The sequence below is a fragment of the Phytophthora cinnamomi genome, assembly GCF_018691715.1.
Source record: "Phytophthora cinnamomi strain GKB4 chromosome Unknown Contig26, whole genome shotgun sequence".
Taxonomy (NCBI): Eukaryota; Oomycota; class Peronosporomycetes; order Peronosporales; family Peronosporaceae; genus Phytophthora; species Phytophthora cinnamomi.
In genome coordinates, this window is record NW_027150959.1 from 1,033,449 (window position 1) to 1,051,744 (window position 18,296).

At 57.1% G+C, this 18,296-nt stretch overlaps 8 protein-coding genes across 8 annotated transcripts; 6 read left to right on the forward strand and 2 right to left on the reverse strand.

Moving 5' to 3' along the window:
- Positions 1-4,155: 4,155 nt before the first annotated feature.
- Positions 4,156-5,227, forward strand: IUM83_08736 (SDR family oxidoreductase; the record flags this gene model as incomplete). Its single annotated transcript, XM_067933128.1, has 2 exons — positions 4,156-4,347; positions 4,421-5,227. The coding sequence occupies 2 exons, from the start codon at positions 4,156-4,158 to the stop codon at positions 5,225-5,227; spliced, it is 999 nt and encodes a 332-aa protein (XP_067794043.1).
- A 135-nt stretch (positions 5,228-5,362) lies between these two features.
- IUM83_08737 (Mitochondrial import inner membrane translocase subunit TIM22) lies at positions 5,363-6,240 on the reverse strand (the record flags this gene model as incomplete). Its single annotated transcript, XM_067933129.1, has 4 exons — positions 5,363-5,556; positions 5,649-5,718; positions 5,794-5,906; positions 5,991-6,240. 4 exons carry the CDS (start codon positions 6,238-6,240, stop codon positions 5,363-5,365), a joined length of 627 nt encoding a protein of 208 aa, XP_067794122.1.
- Positions 6,241-6,616: 376 nt separating this feature from the next.
- IUM83_08738 (putative glutamate carboxypeptidase) lies at positions 6,617-9,052 on the forward strand (the record flags this gene model as incomplete). The annotated part of the gene is made up of 3 exons (XM_067933130.1): positions 6,617-7,760; positions 7,846-7,871; positions 7,985-9,052. 3 exons carry the CDS (start codon positions 6,617-6,619, stop codon positions 9,050-9,052), a joined length of 2,238 nt encoding a protein of 745 aa, XP_067794173.1.
- A 349-nt stretch (positions 9,053-9,401) lies between these two features.
- Positions 9,402-10,337, forward strand: IUM83_08739 (uncharacterized protein; the record flags this gene model as incomplete). Its single annotated transcript, XM_067933131.1, has 1 exon — positions 9,402-10,337. One exon carries the CDS (start codon positions 9,402-9,404, stop codon positions 10,335-10,337), a length of 936 nt encoding a protein of 311 aa, XP_067794174.1.
- A 1,943-nt stretch (positions 10,338-12,280) lies between these two features.
- IUM83_08740 (Glutamate carboxypeptidase) lies at positions 12,281-14,569 on the forward strand (the record flags this gene model as incomplete). Its single annotated transcript, XM_067933132.1, has 1 exon — positions 12,281-14,569. One exon carries the CDS (start codon positions 12,281-12,283, stop codon positions 14,567-14,569), a length of 2,289 nt encoding a protein of 762 aa, XP_067794208.1.
- Positions 14,570-14,932: 363 nt separating this feature from the next.
- On the forward strand, positions 14,933-15,454 carry IUM83_08741 (uncharacterized protein; the record flags this gene model as incomplete). Its single annotated transcript, XM_067933133.1, has 1 exon — positions 14,933-15,454. One exon carries the CDS (start codon positions 14,933-14,935, stop codon positions 15,452-15,454), a length of 522 nt encoding a protein of 173 aa, XP_067794052.1.
- Positions 15,455-15,667: 213 nt separating this feature from the next.
- On the reverse strand, positions 15,668-16,246 carry IUM83_08742 (uncharacterized protein; the record flags this gene model as incomplete). Its single annotated transcript, XM_067933134.1, has 1 exon — positions 15,668-16,246. One exon carries the CDS (start codon positions 16,244-16,246, stop codon positions 15,668-15,670), a length of 579 nt encoding a protein of 192 aa, XP_067794053.1.
- Positions 16,247-16,414: 168 nt separating this feature from the next.
- Positions 16,415-17,687, forward strand: IUM83_08743 (GTP-binding protein Parf; the record flags this gene model as incomplete). The annotated part of the gene is made up of 2 exons (XM_067933135.1): positions 16,415-17,573; positions 17,632-17,687. 2 exons carry the CDS (start codon positions 16,415-16,417, stop codon positions 17,685-17,687), a joined length of 1,215 nt encoding a protein of 404 aa, XP_067794214.1.
- Positions 17,688-18,296: the final 609 nt, after the last annotated feature.

Below are 18,296 nucleotides of genomic sequence, written 5' to 3' on the forward strand. Positions count from 1 at the left end.
CCCGAAGAAGAGTGCAGAAGAGAGAAGTGATAGTGTAGTCGATAACCAAAACAGAGTTCAATTTTCCCTGTAACGCGCAAGTGACTTCGGCCAAGCCTGCCGACGGAAATCCGGAGGACCCGAGACTACGACCGCGGGACATTAAGGGCACATCGACTACAAGGACGAGTCGTCTGTGTGAGCTCCACGTACTCTAAGTCCAGTTAGGTGGTGACCAGAGACGCCTTGTGCTTCCTGGGGTGATCCATCTATTTCATATCCTAGTTGGGTCACTTGCTGTGCTCGTGGTAGCCTATTTCATGTTCCCGATTGTGTTTTGGAGTGCTAAGTAGTCGCCTCCAGGATATTGTATTGACTGCTGCGTGTGACGGGAAGGTTAACTGATAGTGATTGTATTTCCCCTCTTAATTGAGGGTGGTGCGCGTATTGGCGAGTATTCAGGCGAGCTAGGCGCCTGGATTTCAGACTCGAGTGAGCCTAGTGTGTGAGTGATGTCGTGTAGGAACACGCGCTAAATTATATATGGCACACTTTCCCCACCAACAACACCCACCGAGTCACCGAAGACTCAATGGGCTTGTTAGGGTTAGAACCTGAAGGCCCAGGAACTTTCCCTTGCACCGGGTTGATGTTTCCCCTGTGTACCGAGCTTCCGCTAGTCGACCGACGGAAGACTCAGCGTCACTAGCCACGAGCAAAGGCTAGCACGCTCTCACACACAAAATATACCTCGCAGGCCCTCAGAAGGAAGGGTCCCGGCCTTTTATGGCGTGATACGAGGGTGCCGGAGCTATACTCCGGCGGGAAGAAATAAATGGAGTGCGCTCTCGCTCCTCCAGTTCCTGGCGACGACTCGTCGCTACCAATACACCGGCCACTAACTCTTGGCCCTGCCAGGGATGAACACACGCTACACTAGTAGATGTGCCCACCGACAGTCATAATCCTACCTACCAGGTTTACCTTGAGCTGCAGGTCGTTCACTGCAGGCACCGGTGTCGCCCTTGCATGGTTGGGAGGAAAAGCTGTTCTGTTATTGTTGCCCGAAGGCTTATCTTGTCTTCTCTTAAGTTTCCTATCGATCAATACAAATATCAAGTATAAACGCGTCCGTTTTGGACCGCCAGTTGTAACTCACGACTCTTCGGCGCTTTCTCTGCGACGTGGCGGCGTTACCGACGACTCAAACGGCCGCTGAAACGCCACCGACGACTCGGGACAGGCGCCGATGACTCATAAGTTCGGATCTTGCCAGTAGGTTCGCACCGTACTTAGCGAGCTGCAAACGCCCGCGCTTGACTTGGGACCGTCGACGAGTCATCGTCACCGGCCTATTTAGGCAAATCAACGACCGGAGAGTTCAGTCCAATGACTGGCGATGGGTTGTGACTTGCCAGTTAGCGCCGGCGCCTCGAGTCTTCTTCGCCCCTCGTCCCGCCTTTGGGTTTTGGCTTCGGCTTCATTTCCCGATACCACAGTGACCCACCGTCCGAGGGTCCAAAAGAATAAGTGACGGCTACTTGTAGTGTTGTATACTCTGTATTTGTTGGTTATCGGCTAGAGAGCACTTGGGTAAGGTGCCTTCTGAGTTCCAAGCTTCACCCAGAGTGGAAGTGAAATCCTGGATCCTGAATCGTGATATTCTGGGTTCGAGTGATCTGAAATTCTGGGTTGCCTTCAGCATCGAGGACGCGTTCTGGATTAGACGTGCACCTCAGCGCTTCTTCAAAGGCTACATTTACAACTCCGGTGAAGTGCCGTTCCGTCGAAGATAAACGAGCCGACAGGGATTACGCAAGGTACTCACGCCAAACAAGGGAGGGTGAAATTCAGGGTTTGCTTTGCGGCACTCTGGGTTTTATTCTTCTTCTGTTGACTCCCAGTATTTCCCTGGGCTACGCTATACAAAACACCCCTGGGCGATCAAGATTTCATCGGCCTCGCCTCAGATGTGTTTTCACCTACCCCTGTACAAAGGCCCACACGCTGCGCGGCCACTGTGCAGAAGTAGATTCCGAAAAATGGTGCTTGGAAGTGATCAACAACGAGACGGATCTAGGCGTGGTCGTAAAATCGCGAATGTGACACCGAAGAAGCTAGATCAGGTGGATCAAGTGATGCGAGTGGATCCAGGCTATCAGATGTGTGTGGCGTCAATGGGAGACCACTGGAAGAACTACAATATGACACAGAAGACGTCTACATACGGCAAAAGGCCAGATCAGCACTATCAGAGATGTGGATCCAGATCACATGTCCCCATGTGGATCCAGACCCAGATCACATGTACCCATGCGGATCCGGGCTCCTGAGAGGTGGTCATGGCAAATGGAGTGGAGAAAGGAGTTGGCGACGACCGAAGGACTCAAGATCAGCGAGGATCAACGGGGATCAAGCAGATCCGGGGCAGGTGGATCCAGATCACATGTACCTATGTGGATCTGGGTCCGTATCCCATACACCGGAGCGGATCCAAGCCTCTTGTAGACAGCCAAGATGAGTAAAGTGAGGAAAGGAGGTCGCAGCAGCACAGGAACCCCAGATCAACGCAGACCGACCCAGATCAAGGCACTTCGGAGATCAGCGGATCTGGATCTGAGAATCAGATCCGGATCTGGGAATCAAGCGGATCCGGATCTGGCGGATCTGGGGCTCAGCGGGTGATCTGGCGACTACAGCTCAACGGAGGGAACAAGTGACGATGCAATGAAGGTAGAGGTGGTCCGTAGAGCCAGCAGGTACAGATGGGAAGATAGTTCGGATTGGGTGATAGGATTTTGGGATAGGATTGGACATACCCATAAATCAGACTCAAACTTGCCTTGGACAACGTAAGTGCCTTCGCCTTCGTCTGGAATCGGGATCGACATTGGCCCACCAAGAAGCAGCAAGGTACTGGGTAGCAGATCTAGTGTCGGTTGAATAATCTGTATAATATATTGGACAGATCAATCTTCCTAGTGAACTCCCTACAAGTGCAGATCCTAGATCACCCGGAGTTAACTACTTGGCCGGTTGATCCTTGACCCTCAACTACCCTGATCCCGCTATAGGAAGCGGCAAGTACGACAAAGGGGCGGCCTACCAAGTCGCAACAAGGGCCTACAACACACCACAAGGCAACCACTCGGCCGGATCCAGATCCAGGCCGCCAGATCCAAGTCGGGAATCACTTGATCTGGACCAAGAACCGCGAGCAGAGTGAGGATTTCTGCGCTGCTCCACCGGATCCCCGCGTCTCGCCAAGATGTTCCTACTTCAACACTTGGACTCTTCAGAAGTTACCAGGGGAGCAAGGTCCAGCCCTACCGACGGGTACACAAGGTGAGGAGTTCAGCACTGATCACGGATCATCGGAGTACCCCCTCCGTTAGTCGGTGTCCGGGCGCTGTTGGGAAGTTGGATCTAGCAATCTCGCAGATTTTGCTGATCCCGCTACACCACACCACCATGGAGGCTTCGCACGCGTTTCAGCCTCTTCAACGTTACCTGTACTTCGAAAAAGATTGTACCACCTATTGAGACTGCATTCTGAGAGGCCGAGAACGCTAGCTACTGTGGCAGTATCGATCGAGTACACATACATAAGCACAATACCTCGCCAACGAATATGAATAGGTCATTCTATACTCTTTCTGCTGAGTGAATCTCGGAATGCCGAGAGAATACCAGCCATTCGGTCCTTTGTGCATTCGCACATAGTTTTTCCGGTCCGATGAAAGTCTGTTATCTGGGTTATGTTCAATGGATGCGCATTGGTCGAATTACATATTTGTGGCTAATACTGAGCACAAATTCTAGCTTTTGGTGCCTTAAACCTTCGGTGCACACCTAGACGCACTGATGAAAAAGGCAGTTTTTCAAGTCCGATTCGCCAAAAGGGGTGAAAGGCACAATACTGGTAGGGTGGGAAACAGAGTAACGGTATAATTACTGAGTACCTACGGTATAGCCATAGGAATTAACATTCCGCAACCTAATTATTGTTATTTTCAGTATGTATTGCCCCCGATATGACACGTAAACGAATTGTCAAACGCAGTATGCTTCCTAAAACATTGCACGTCAACCGTTTCAAGGCCTTGAAGCACACGTCATTCGGCTATTGAGCTGCTCGCAGACAAGCGTATCAATCCCCACAAGGCCCGAGCCATCATGTCCGTGCGCGACGAGCTGGTGCAGCAGGGCGTGCGCTTCCTGCAGCACCCGAAGGTGCAGGACACGCCGCTGTCGGAGCGGCTGCTGTTCCTGGAGAAGAAGGGCCTGACGCCCAAGGAGATCGCGGCGGCGCTCAAGCTCAACGACGAGAAGAACGCGGCCCGGGCGGCGCAGGCGGTGGCCACCGTGGTGCGTACTCTACTAATTGCCTGTTTATCCTCTACGGTTTGCACGCTAATTGCCGGTGTATCACGTGCTGCAGACCAGCGGCAAGAGCGGCGAGCGGCTGCAGGGCCGCGTGGGCGTCGTGGTGGGCGGCAACGTGGGGCTGGGACAGCTCATCGCCGTCAAGCTGGCCAAGGAGGGCGCCAAGCTCGCCGTCATTGGGGCAGAGGGCGCCGACGCGCTGAACTCGCCCGGCACGAAGGATGTGGAGGCTCAGATCCAGGCGCTGGAGGGTGCGACGCCCGCCAAAGTGTTCGAGGGGGAGCTGCAGAGCTGGAGCTTCGTGGACAAGACGTACGCCGCCATCGCCAAGGAGTTCGGACGCATCGACTTCGTCGTGAACTGCGTCCCGGCCCCCAAGGACAGCGGCGTGAAGCCCACGGCTCTGGTGGATGTGGACGCGGCTGTGTGGGACGAAGCCATGGGCGTGTCGGCCAAGGCGGTGTTCCTGAGCTGCAAGCGAGCGGTGCAACAGATGCTCACGCAGGACAACGGAGCTGTCCGAGGGCGGATTGTGAACATTTCCTCGTTGTATGGCATGGTGGCGCGCAAGGGCCACTTCACGTTCGGTGTGGGCAAGGCGGCGATCGTGCAGCTGACCCGTCAGATCGCTGCGGAGTACGCGGCAAGCGGTATCGTCTGCAACGCTGTGGCTCCTGGCTTTATCGACGACTCTATCAGTCGCGACGACTGCCTCGCACCAGCGTCGAACAACCGGATTCCTGCTGAAGAGCCTGGCAAGGCGATGGACGTGGCCAACGCGGTCACGTTTCTCGCGTCGGACGACGCGCGCTACGTGCAAGGTATCAACCTGCTCGTGGATGGCGGCTACATGGCTTCGTAAGACCCCGTATAAACTCGCAGCTAGAGTATAAGAAGCTGCAAGATAATCAATCTTCCTTCCGTTGTTTCCTGTCTGTCTGTCTGTATTATAAGTGGCACGATTGAACAGTGTCTATCAACACGGAAGTTGCTTCGGTTAGAACTTGCCGCCCGTAAACACGTTGATCGCATACGAGAACGCAGCGAAACCCGCGCAGCCGAGACACTGTGCCTGGAACCCCTGCCCTGCTGCCAGTGCCGCACCCGTCGCGCAGCCGGCCACCAACTCGTTTCCCACGTCGTGACGCCCGCGGATCTTCTCCGACGCGCACTCGAGACCCGAAAACATAGCTGCTCGGCGACAAAAGCAACACATACTATATGTGAGCGGAACCACCACGCCGAAATTCCACCTCCGATACAATTTGCAGCTAGCTGCTCACCGGAAATGACGAGGAAGTTGTTGCCCCAGTAGCGGCACTTGCCCGCCGTGACTCGCCACGAGCCCGCCATCTACAGCAACGCACCGCAACCAATTAGCATGTACCGTTCAACCTCCACTCGCCTCAGCCAATTGCACCCACGCACCGACTCGCGCCACGGCACTTTGGGCAGCTCTCGCTGTCCGGGCAGCGGCACGGGCGGCGTGATGCCTTCGTAGCTGCCCAGTACGAGGCCGAACACGTTGCCCATGACGTAGCCTGCACCCACAGCAATGCAGCAGTCAGTCTTCAGCACTCGACGCCATCGCCGGCGTATAAATTATTGCAGGAACGGTGTGTTACCCATGGCGGCCGAGAGGAAGAACTTGCCGGCGCACGACTCGGTGATGGGGTTGGGCTGCTGCCACTGCAGGATCTGCGGCGGGTACGCGGGCAGGAACGGGTGGATGCCCACGGAGTCGTGCAGCAGGTGCATCTTCAGGAAGCTGCGCGGGAACAGGAACGGGTTGGGCGGCGTCTCACGGCTCAGGTCCTCGACGTGCACGCCCAGCCGCGCGTTCGTGGCATCCTCCGCTCCATTGGCACCCGCCATAGCAGGCAATTGTCGGAAGTGCCACGCGAGCTATACATCAATTTGGCGTACAGAACAGACAGTTACAGCCTCAAAACCTGCGTCATTCAATATAATATCTCGGCTAGAAGTCTTCTCCTGCCTTAACAGCGGCAATTACTCCTCGAATAACCGATTTTATGTCCGCAATAAAAAGTCTGGTTTTGAAACGCTTCCTGGGAGGAGGTATGTACACCATTGCGGTAGTGCGTGTGTGGCGCACACTAGCCAATCAACGCTCGACCGCTGCCAGTTTGAGTATGTGTGTACCTGATTTCTGTATGCGTGTACATACTGCTTTGGATACTTTAGTTGAAGCAACTTATTCCGCAAACGGTCGCGCCGGACGCAAGCGATCATGATGCCGCTCTCGACGCCGCTGGCGAGCGCCGTCACCGACGACGAGGCGCAGGACGCGGCCTCTGACGCCTACGGCACCTTCCACGGGCGTGTGGAGCCCGACGTGGGCGAGCGGCCGCGCGTGTCCGGCAAGCTGTGGCGCTCGGTGGGCGTCGCGGCGGTGCTACTGCTTGTGGCGAGCTACATGCTGCTGCAGGGCCACTACGAGCCGGTCGGCAGCCACGTAGAGCCCATGGGCGAGACGCAGAGCCCAGTAGAACACGTAGAACACGTAGAACACGTAGAACACGTAGAGAAGGCCACCACCACCACGCTCAGCCACAAGAAGCAGAAGGAGAAGCAGACCGACGGCCTCTCCAAGCTCGAGAGCAGGTTCCTCAAGCGCGTGGACACCACGCAGATCCGCAAGTTCCACGGCGCCTACGCCAGCGTGCCGCACCCAGCAGGCAGCCACCAGGACTACAAGATGGCGCTGTTCACGGCCGAGCAGTTCGAGTCCTTCGGCATCAAGGCCGAGATCGTCGAGTACTACCCGCTGCTGTCGCTGCCGATCCACCGCCACCTGAGCATCGTGTCGCCGCCTGAGGCAGCCAGAGAGCTCAACCTCACGGAGGAGTCGGTGCCTGGGAACGCGTGCACCAGCAACGAGGACGCGCTCCCCCCGTTCCTGGGCTACTCGGATTCGGGCAACGTCACGGCCTCCGTCGTGTACGTCAACTACGCGCGCCCCGTGGACTTCCAGTGGCTCAAGGACAACAACGTCACGCTCGAAGGCAAGATCGCGCTCGTGCGCTACGGCGGCAACTTCCGCGGACTCAAAGTGATGCTCGCGGAGCAGCACGGCATGGCCGGTGTGCTCATCTACTCGGACCCGCTGGATGATGGCTACGCTCAGGGCCCCGTGTACCCTGAAGGACCGTGGCGCCCGGAAGGATCGTTCCAGCGCGGATCGGTGCAGTACAACTCGATCTCGGGTGGTGACCCGCTCACGCCGGGCTTCCCGTCGCTGCCCGGCGAGCCGTACCTGAGCAAGGAAGAGTGCAAGACCATCCCTCACATCCCGACGCTGCCGCTGTCGTACGGCCAGGCTCGTTACATTCTTGAGTCGCTCGGCGGCAAACAGGCTCCCGAAGCGTGGCAAGGTGCGCTCAATCTGGGCAATGGCGCTTACTTTGTGGGTGATGACGAGGCCACTGTATTGAATCTGGATGTTGCCATGGACAACAGCATCGGACCCATTTGGGACGTCATCGGTACCATTGAAGGCACTGGAAAGCCTGATCAGATGGTGGTGATCGGCAACCACCGCGATGCTTGGGTGTGCGGTGCCGCCGACCCGTCGAGTGCCTCTGCGGTTATGCTGGAGATTGCTCGCGGACTGGGTGACTTGCTGAAGGATGGTTGGAAGCCTCGCCGTACGCTCGTGATTGCCTCGTGGGATGGCGAAGAGATGGGTTTACTGGGTAGCACGGAGTTCGCAGAGGACCACGCCGAGCTGCTCCAGAAGCAGGCGGTGGCGTACGTCAACGTGGACTATGTCGTCGGGCCTTTCGTGAACACCGGCGGCACTCCTTCCATTGCGAAGTTCCTGCAGGAGACAGCTCAGCTCATCCCCGGCAACCCCTTCCATGGGATTGATGTTTCGGAAAGTTTGTATGAGCAGTGGGTAAGCCAGACGACTATTCGGAGGTCGAGTCTTGCGGTTGGTGTTGACGACGGTACTCTAGCCCCGGACCACTTGATCCAATTTTTGGGCTCTGGTACTGACTTCACGGCCTTCTACCAGCACTTGGGTATTATTTCGGCCAACCTCGGTTACACCGTCGGCAGTGCGATGTACGGCACGTATCACAGTACCATGGACAGCATCCGGTACATGGAGACCGTGGGCGACCCGCACTACGCCACACACACGACGATGACGAAATGGTGGGGCCTAATCACTCTGCGTTTGGTGGACAATGCCATCGTGCCTTTCGACTTCTCAACATACGGTCTGGTGATGAAGGAAGACTTGGCCGGTTACGAAAAGATCACGGTGAAAATGGGACGCAACGTCTACTACTCTACTCTCCATGACGCAATTGACACGTTCACGTCCAACGCTGAGGTTTTCCAAGCTCAGGTGGCTGACTTTTCCGAGAAGGCTACCAAAAAGAAAGAGAGCCACAAGAGTGAGGCGGAGCGTCATTTCTGGAATGAGAAGCTGGTTAGCCTTGAACGCTACCTGATCTCGGATGCGGGACTGCCGCACCGACCGTGGTTTAAGCACATGATTTTCGGACCGGGATTCTACGAGGGTTACAAGGGCGCTGCCTTCCCGGGCATCTCGGATTGCATAGTATTCGAAGATGACGATGCTACCATTCAAGCGCACGTGGACGATGTCGCTGCAGTCATCAACACTGCGGCAGCTTATTTGACGTCCACTTAGGTGAACAAATGACAAGAGCAGAAGCTCGCGTCGTGGGGAATGAGAGCTAGATGCATGTCGGTTATGTCTCCTGCACGAAAGAAATTAATGAACGAGAGAAATCCAAAGAATGGAACCAGTTGCTCCGCCGACACCCCGACGTTTAAAGAGTTTCCGAAATCCTGTCATCTCTCTCGTACGCGAACGGTATTAATATCGCTGGAGAAACTAAATGTTGCCATCTTTCATTTACGACTCGTGTTACAGCTCACGCAGTCTCACAATACATGACGGGATACATTTTTAGTGCTGAAGTTGCTTCGATCGCTCATTAAATTAAGGCTTGGTCCCGCCCTGACACGCAGCGACTATGTGGACTTCCGTCACGCAGGAACAGATCGATCGCTTGGCTATTCAGGCTTTCTTGCCAGTGGTTCTGCTGCTGAACTACACGCTTCTAATGTATCTGGCCGTATTCTACTGGGAACGACGGCGAGAGCGGCGAGTCGTACTGCTGCTATTTGTTGGAACTCTGGGTACTGTTGCAGAAATTCCTTTCGCCCGGCCAGACGAAGGGTTCGTGGAGACTGTCAACGACATCTCGGAGGCATGCTGCGTGCTGACATTTCTGCTGCAGATCACCATCATCGGTTACGACCTCAACAAAAAATTTAAAATGCGCTCCATTGTGATTCTTACGTACGCGGCCGAGGTGCTGATTCTGGCCGACATTGTGTCGATCTTGCTCTCGTTCGCAGTGCTGATTAACCCTGATGTCATGTCAGATGCTGAAGGACAACTTGTCTCCAACATTGCTGAGAATGCGAACCTGGCTTTCATCTTTATCTTCCGCTTCTACTATATTGGTATATCGCGCGGATGGGGGAACATTTGGAAGACGCGAAAGTTCGAGGTGTGCTGCTACTTGCTCTTTGCCACGCACGAGATACCTTTTGATGTGGTGTCTAGTGCCAGTGGACTAAACTGGGAGTTCGTCCAGGCTATTTGGCATCGCACTACCCTCACAGCTTGCTTACTTATTACGGCGCGTACCAAGATCAAGCAGTTTTCAGTGACGACGACTAACCATCGCACTAACATCGGTTCCGTCAAGAGCAACAAGGAAAAATGGAAAGCCGACCTACTCACGGAGAACGGAAGCGGGGAGAGTATGCGTCGCGCTTTGGACAGGAGGATCTCGGTCTTCCTTCCGAAATCAGGCGGTCGATCAGCGCGATCGGGTGGCCGACGCAGCACGGGGCCGCAAATATGTGTCACCACCGCAAGACAAAGTGCGGAACCGTAGTGATTTAACGCTACTTAGTTGGTACGTTTGGTGACGAAACAGATTTGCTTTGCTCGTCGCCAGAAACTACATGTACAATTGATTTCGAAGTTTTTTTTTACAACCGAAAAAATAACCAACAATCTGTGTCATTTCGAGTCATGGCTTCGACCAGAGTTTTCGACTTAGCGAGGTGCAGCCAACATTACCGCGGATCGAACAGCTTGAAGCATTTATCGTGGAGGAATTTCCAGTAAAGACTGGTGATCTGAGTAGCTTTCTCGGAACGTGGTCGCGCCAAATTTCGAATCCTACAGGATTGAGAGCATTTCCGACTTGAGAATTCGGAGCCGTGTGTGAAGCTGCTGTACGATATCCTAGGCCAAGTCATTGATACGGCGAAACCAAAGGGCATTGATTTGTCCCGCTGTGTTTTGGAATCTGTGCTTCCTGGAGGGGATAGCATCTTGAATTGAAGTATGTCCCCAGTAGCCTGATCCTACCGCCTCGACTACATGCTTTGTCTGGATCGGGTATGTGCCGTTCGTGGAGAAAACATGAAAACTAACCCAAGCATCGTGAACTCAGCGATCACGTAAGATGGACCTATGGTGACATTCCCTACTTGTTTGGGTGCGTCGTTCAGAGGTCTATAACTTCCCTCGTTCAATGATGACCCACTCAAAGCACAAAGCGTCCAGCTCGGCATCTGCTAGTACCGGACGATTTAAACCGTTGCTGACGTGGCTTAACGGGAGTCGGCTCGTGGTGGGCATTACTCGCTTGACCCCGGATAGTGGTCGAGACGAATTCATGACGCTGGTACGGAGGAGCGGGGTACAGGTTGAGGTCGGCACTACACAAGCGAAGAACCAAGCTATCGAGGTGTACGGGATGTTGACATCGCATGGTATCCCTCAAATCGATCTCCTTGAAGCCGCGGACGAAGCAAATTGTTAAATGTGTTTTACCATCGACCCCTGAAGAAGTTTTCCACGCCGTGCACAACATTCTTGAGACGCTAGCGAAGTTGCATGCTACGTCGTGATATTCGATGGCCGAATGTGGTGAAGAGCAGTGATCGTGGTTTCTGATCGACTTCTTGGATGCTGCGGAGTGTTCCCAGGACACACCAAGTGATGGCATTTCAGTAATGCAGAGCATGCCCCCGAGATTCTCAACTCTCTAAGCTACACAACAGCAGCGGATATCTGGTCGGTGGGGCTTCTGCTTTCAACGTGTGGTGTGAAGTGGGTCCGGAAAGGGGGAAGCATTCATACGCGACCTGGCGTTGGTCGATCCATCGAGGCGACCGACTGAAGCGGAAGCTCTCAAACGACTGGAGGAGTTGAAGGGGAGTGTTTAACGCAACACACGCGTGGGGAGTCTGGAACCAACTCAAACTCCTCCATGTGCACCAAAACGCAGGGAATCGAGTAGGTTTTCAGCGTTCAGGCACGCTATGAAGCCTTCCATAATGGCAACCAGCTTTGATCAAACCCACGTTGCGATAAGTGGTCCTCCATCGCTTGAATCACTGCGCGAGAAACAAACTCCGACGACGGATATCAATCCGTCGCTACGGGCCGTAGCCTATGGCATGCCTTGCAGCAATCACACCCTGAGAGGCAGGCAGGCAGTCAGCAATGCTCAGGGATCTTGACCATGGATGTGCAGCGTTGCTGGGTGGTCGCCATTGACGCCAACTCGTGCTGTGTCCTCGAACATGGGTGCGTGACCCCGCAGCCTGCACCAAAGTGGACCTGCCAGGACGGAATCACCGGCAGTGATTCGTCTCGACAGTGGAGACCACGGGCGTCGATGACCACGACCCGTCTGTACGAGGACACATCATGCGGGCACCATTCCAGCTGGCGCGCTCGCGAAGTGCGAGTCCTTCCTGCCTTGCTTGGCTGTGGCATCTGCTGCTTCACTTCGCATTTCCCTGGTGACCACGGAGCAGCATGTCTGACGCGTACGGCACCTTTGGGGCCTCGGCTCCGTCACTGCAGCAGCAGCAGCGTCAACCTCGCTGGAAGAAGGCCCTGTCATCCACCGGCGTTCGTGTCGGCGGCGTAATTGCTCTCGCTCTCGTGGTTGTGGGCGGCTTCCTGCTGTTCCAGAGCCCGTCGACTCCCGTGGCCAAGAAGGTCTCCGTTGAGCGCGATGCCGCCGTGTTGACCCCTTCGGAGCGCACCTTCGTGGACGGCGTCCGGCCCGAGAAGCTGCGCGAGTTCCTGCACTCGTACGCCAGCGTCCCGCACGTGTGCGGCACCGAGCAGGACTACAAGACGGCGCTGTACACGGCTGAGCAGTTCGCCTCGTTCGGCCTGCAGGCCGAGGTCAAGGAGTACTACACGCTGCTGTCGTATCCGATCCACCGTCGCCTGGCAATCGTGTCGCCCGAGCAGAGCGTGCACGAGCTCAACCTGACCGAGGCGTCGGTGGCTGGAGACGCCTGCACCAACAACCCGGACGCGCTGCCTCCGTTCCTGGCGTACTCGGACTCGGGCAACGTCACGGCCTCGGTCGTGTACGTCAACTACGGCACGCAGGCGGACTTCGACTGGCTGGTGAGCAACAACGTGACTCTGGAGGGCAAGATCGCGCTCGTGCGCTACGGCCGCAACTTCCGCGGCCTCAAGGTCGCGCTCGCCGAGCAGCACCGCATGGCTGCAGTCATCATCTACTCGGACCCGAAGGAGGACGGATTCGTTCAAGGTCCGGTCTACCCGGAGGGCATCTACCGCCCCAAGGGCTCCTTCCAGCGCGGTTCGCTGCAGTATTTGTCGCTGGCGTCCGGCGATCCGCTGACACCCGGTTGGGCGTCGGTGCTTGGGGCCCCGCAGCTCAAATACGAGGACGTCGACAGCGTTCCCCACATTCCGGCGCTGCCGCTGTCCTACGAGCAGGCCGACATTATCCTTCGCTCCATCGGCGGACGCAAGGCGCCCGAGGCGTGGCAGGGTGGACTCACCTACTCGGAGGACTACCGCATCGGTGACGATGAATCGCTCGTGCTCAACCTGGATGTGCTCATGGACAACAAGGTCGGCCCGATCTGGGACGTCATCGGCACGATCCAGGGCTCCGAGGAGCCTGACCAGCAAGTGCTGATCGGCAACCACCGCGATGCCTGGGTGTGCGGTGCGGTGGACCCGAGCAGCGGCTCTGCTGTCATGCTGGAGATCGCGCGCGGTCTGGGCGAACTGTTGAAGCAGGGCTGGAAGCCGCGCCGCACCATTGTGCTGGGCTCGTGGGATGGCGAGGAATTCGGTCTGCTTGGCAGCACTGAGTTTGCTGAGGAGCGCGCCGAGGAGCTGAAGCAGAAGGCCGTCGCGTACATCAACGTCGACAACGTCGTGGGTCCGCTGGCTCTGGCCATGGGCACTCCGTCCATTGCCAAGTTCATCGAGGACACCGCCAAGGCCGTGCCCCCTAACGAGTTCTTCGGCAAGGGCGACAAGCGCAACGAGCCTGGCGACAGCCTGTACGCGCAGTGGGCTGCCCAGACCGCGCGTCACCGCTCGCAGATCTACGGCGTGTACGACGGCACGCTGGCGCCCGACCACCTCATCCAGTTCATGGGCTCCGGTTCGGACTTCACCCCGTTCTACCAGCACCTCGGCGTGATCTCGGCCAACCTGGGCTTCACGCTCAACGGCGCGGTGTACGGCACCTACCACAGCAACATGGACAGCCTCATGTACATGGAGACTCTGGGCGACCCGCACTACGCGACGCACGCCAACATGGCTCAGTGGTGGGGACTCATGACTATGCGTCTCGCTACCGACGTGGTGGTGCCGTTCGACTTCACTACCTATGGCCTCGTGATGAAGGAGGACCTTGCTGGCTTCGAGGAGAAGATCTCGGCCATGAACCGCAGCGTGGACTTCTCGGAGCTGCACGCGGCAATTGCGAGCTTCACGGAGAACGCGAACTCGTTCCATGCTCACGTCCAGCAGTTCGAGGCTGCGAACGACAGCAGCAGTGACGAGTTGCTGCGTGGCTGGAACCAGAAGCTGGTGCTGCTGGAGCGCCATCTCATCGACGAAGCCGGCCTGCCCCACCGTCCCTGGTACAAGCACGTTATCTTCGGTCCGGGCTTCTACGAGGGCTACCTGGGCACGGCCTTCCCCGGCATCTCGGACTGCGTGGCCTTCGGCGACAACAGCACCACGATGCAGGACCACGTGAACGACGTCGCTCGCATCGTCAAGGATGCCGCCAACTTCCTCGTCGCTGCGTAGTTAGACCCAACAACAATACACCTGATACTCGTTGACGCATTTGTAAGTTGAGCCCAGGATTTGACTGGAGTGCAAAGCACACTCGCTCACTCTCGTAAACGCCCTCGATCGCTCAAACCAAGACACTCGAGACGAAATGATCATCACGGATACTCCGGAGTCCCGAGAAATGAATTGGATTCGCGCTGAGTTCTGGAACAACGGGTTTGGCGTGTTCAGCAACAAGTTGTCGGGCGAGGTTACGAATTCAGTGAAGGACGAAGCTGCTCAACTGCAGTCGAGCCAATCTCGCTCAATGTGATCACTAACCCCGTCGACGAGAAAAGGCTGCAGGCGTCAATGCCAGAACCTTTCTCCGCTGACATGGAAGCAATCCACACCCGCGTGGAGCAGCTTGTACACGGCTTCAGGTTTTCCTGGGAGTTAGCTCGCGGCACGTGGGCAGCCATCAAGTCTGAACCAGGCGTGGAGGAGCAAACCATTCATCGAGACTTCTCAGCCCACGAGATCGGGTTGGCTTTTTATCGCGAGAACTGCGTGCAGGCGACCGTGATCGTGGCGCTGATGGCGGACACGACGTTTGTCGTGTACCCGGAGAACTTCGGCAGCCTTGTTGGGCGGAAGGACTCGGCCAGCGTCACCCTCCAGCCCGGAGACATACTATTCTATCGAGGCGACATGGTGAACTCTGCGGCAGCTTACGAGGAGCAGAACATTTGTCTTCGCTGCTTCGTTCGTGTCTGGGGCGTCCCACAGAGCGAAAACTCGAGCGAAATCGCAGCCTTTGCCTCATTCCTGTGCTCGCACTGCCTGCAGAGCTTCGACGCGAAAGAAGAAGTTGACGAGCATGAGCAAGTCTGCCCTGCGAACTCCAACACCGACTAGCTGAAGACGCGTGATCGTTTGCAGCAACAGCTTGGAAACTATCGCCACTACAGCGTCGTGACAGGAAAGGAGGCCGTTTCCGATAGCAACGAGAGCTTCGTGATTGACCATTAACTGGCGTTTCCCTTCGTGTTGTTGGCTGGCAAGTTGCCAGTGGCAACGTGCCGCGTTTGTTTCCTCGTAGTCTTAGCTAGACTACGCCTTGTCACCCTCCTAGACGTCGTCCTCCTCCTGGATGCGCTTCAGGCGCTTCACAAAGTAGGCCAGCTCGCAGATGAGCGCACGCTTCTGCCCGGGCACGTGCTCCTTCTTGCTCTCCACGTTCGTCAGGGCGTCGTCCACGATGTGGATGCACTGGACGAGGTACGCGCGCTCCGCGTCCTTGCTGGACATGGGCGCGCCGGCCACGAGGAAGCCTCCCACGCGGTCCACAGCGCCGCTCCTGCCCTGCTGCTGTGGCAACAGCGGCGATGGCGGCAGCTGTGGCTCCTCTGCAAGGTCGTCGTCCTCCTCCTCGTCGACGCTTCCCTTCTCCGGGGTCACTTCCCTCGTGGCAGCCGGCGCTTCGCCGTCCGCCGCCATCTTCCGCTGCAACACGTCGGCCAGCAGCTGCACGTGGTCCTCCTTGCTGCGGTACGCCGCGTACGCTCTAGTGCGCACCTTGACGCCCAGCGCGCCAAGGAACGACCGGAGATCCTCGAAGCGGCTGAGCCTCAGCGCGGCCAGCAGCTCCTCGTGCTTGCCGTCGGCGCACAGCCGCTCCAGCTGCTGCAGCGTCAGCCTCTTGGCCATCGTCGAGCTTCCTCCAGGTCGCAACTTGCACTTGTGCCTCCTATGAGGAAAGTTGCAGAATGACCCCAGATCCGGCAAGTTGAAGTTCAGGTGGTGTGCGCCACACCACATCGACCATCACTCTGCCATGCCACCGCATCCCCCGATTCCGCACTCTAGGGCACGCACATGGGCAACGAGGTGAGCCGCCCCGCCGAGGACCTGAGCCCGCAGAGCTCGGGCGCGGTGCCCGCGCGCTCGCCGTACACGCCGACGGGGGGCGCCGCCCGCCGCGCGCAGAGCTTCAACTCGTCGCCGTCGCCGTCGCCGCAGCCCGTGCAGCGCCGCTCCAGCAGCAGCGCGAGCCTCGCGGGCGCAAACCCTAGCGCGGTAAACCCTAGCAACCCCAGGAAGGAGCGCACGATCCAGCGCATGGACAAGGCCATCCGACGGCGCGTGCGCGGCGGCATCACGTACAACATGAAGCTGCTGCTGCGCGGCGCACGTGGCACGGGCAAGACGTCGCTCTTCCAGCGGCTGCAGGGCCAGCCCATCCCCGAGACGCACCAGTCCACGCCGCAGCTGCAGTCGGCCGCCATCAACTGGAGTTTCCGCCAGAACCTGGAGGAGAACGTGCGCTGCGAGGTCTGGGACGTCGTGGACCGCGGCTTCGTGCCCGTGGACGCCGAAGGAGACGCCGAAGACGGCCCCGCGGCGTCTCAGGGCGCTGCGAGGGCCCCCAGTGCCGAGCACGGAGGACTGCAGGGCGGAGGCAGCTTGTCGGCGGACGCTGCCGCTGCGGCGGCCGCCGCGGCTGCTGCCATGCAGAACGGGACCCACTCGGTGGCCATTGTCGACGCCTCGACGGTGGACGTGTACCATGAAGCTCACGGCGTGATCTTCCTGCTGGACGTGACCAGGTGGGACACGCTCGAGTACGTGAAGCAGCAGCTGGACAGCGTCCCCGTGCACATTCCGACGCTGGTGCTGGGCAACTTCAGAGACCAGGGCGCGCAGCGGAAGATTTTCAAGGAAGATATCGAGGAGCTGCTGTACGGCTCCAGTGATAGACCGCAGCATCAGCAGTGGAGGCGACCCACTGAACTGCTGTACTTTGAGTGCTCGCTGCTGAACTGCTACGGGCTGAAGTCGCTGCACCAGTACTTTGGTATCCCGTTCTTGCAGTTGAAGCTGGCCACGATCAGGCAGCAGATGCGCATTGTGGAGGGCGAGTTTGCACACCTCAAGCACGACGTGCAGGCCACCATCAGTGAGCAGCGCTATGCCGAGTACGTCGAGCATATCAAGGCCACTGGCTCAGATATACGCACGGGACGACGTGGCTCTGGTAACGGAAACACGCCACCCGCTGTGTCACGAACTGATTCGGTCAGAATATCTCCCAGGGCAAGCAATCAGGCGACGCCCGCGACGCAGCAAGAAGGCGCAGATGACGATGTAAGCGTCGTTAATAAGAGAGATGGCGCGGGCACACCACCGAAACCTGCACCGGAGGCCACGACGACCACTACGGAGTCGACATCGGCTCAACAAGCGCAGGAATTGCCACAGCCTGTTGACGCAGAAGATTTGCCTGCAAGAAACAGTAAAGCTGTAATTCAGGCAGCCCCGCCGTTGAAGTTCGAGCACAAGGAAAGCGTGACATCGATCCCGGACAGTGTCGTGGAAGCCGCTTCTATGAGTATTGAAGAGAAGCCTGTGTCACCAGAAAGACGGAATGGTGATACCTCTGCGGCTGTGAAAGCTAGTCCAAGTCCTCGGAAAGCATCGGTCGAGGAAGTGATGCACCTTGAAGATTTTCAAGTACCAAAAGCCCGTATGAGTGATTTGGATCACTTCTATTCCGAGGATGAGAGTGATGAAGATGCCGGAGACTATGATGAGGATGTAGTGGTGGCGCCGGTAGACGGAGCAATGAAGGCGAGTATCGGTGGCGTTTACCACAAGCAGCGCTTTCTCGACTCCGATTCGGATTCGGATGATAACGAAACAAGAACTCAGAGCAGGCGAAAGGCAAACGTATCTCGCAAAAAATCACCTCGAAACATCG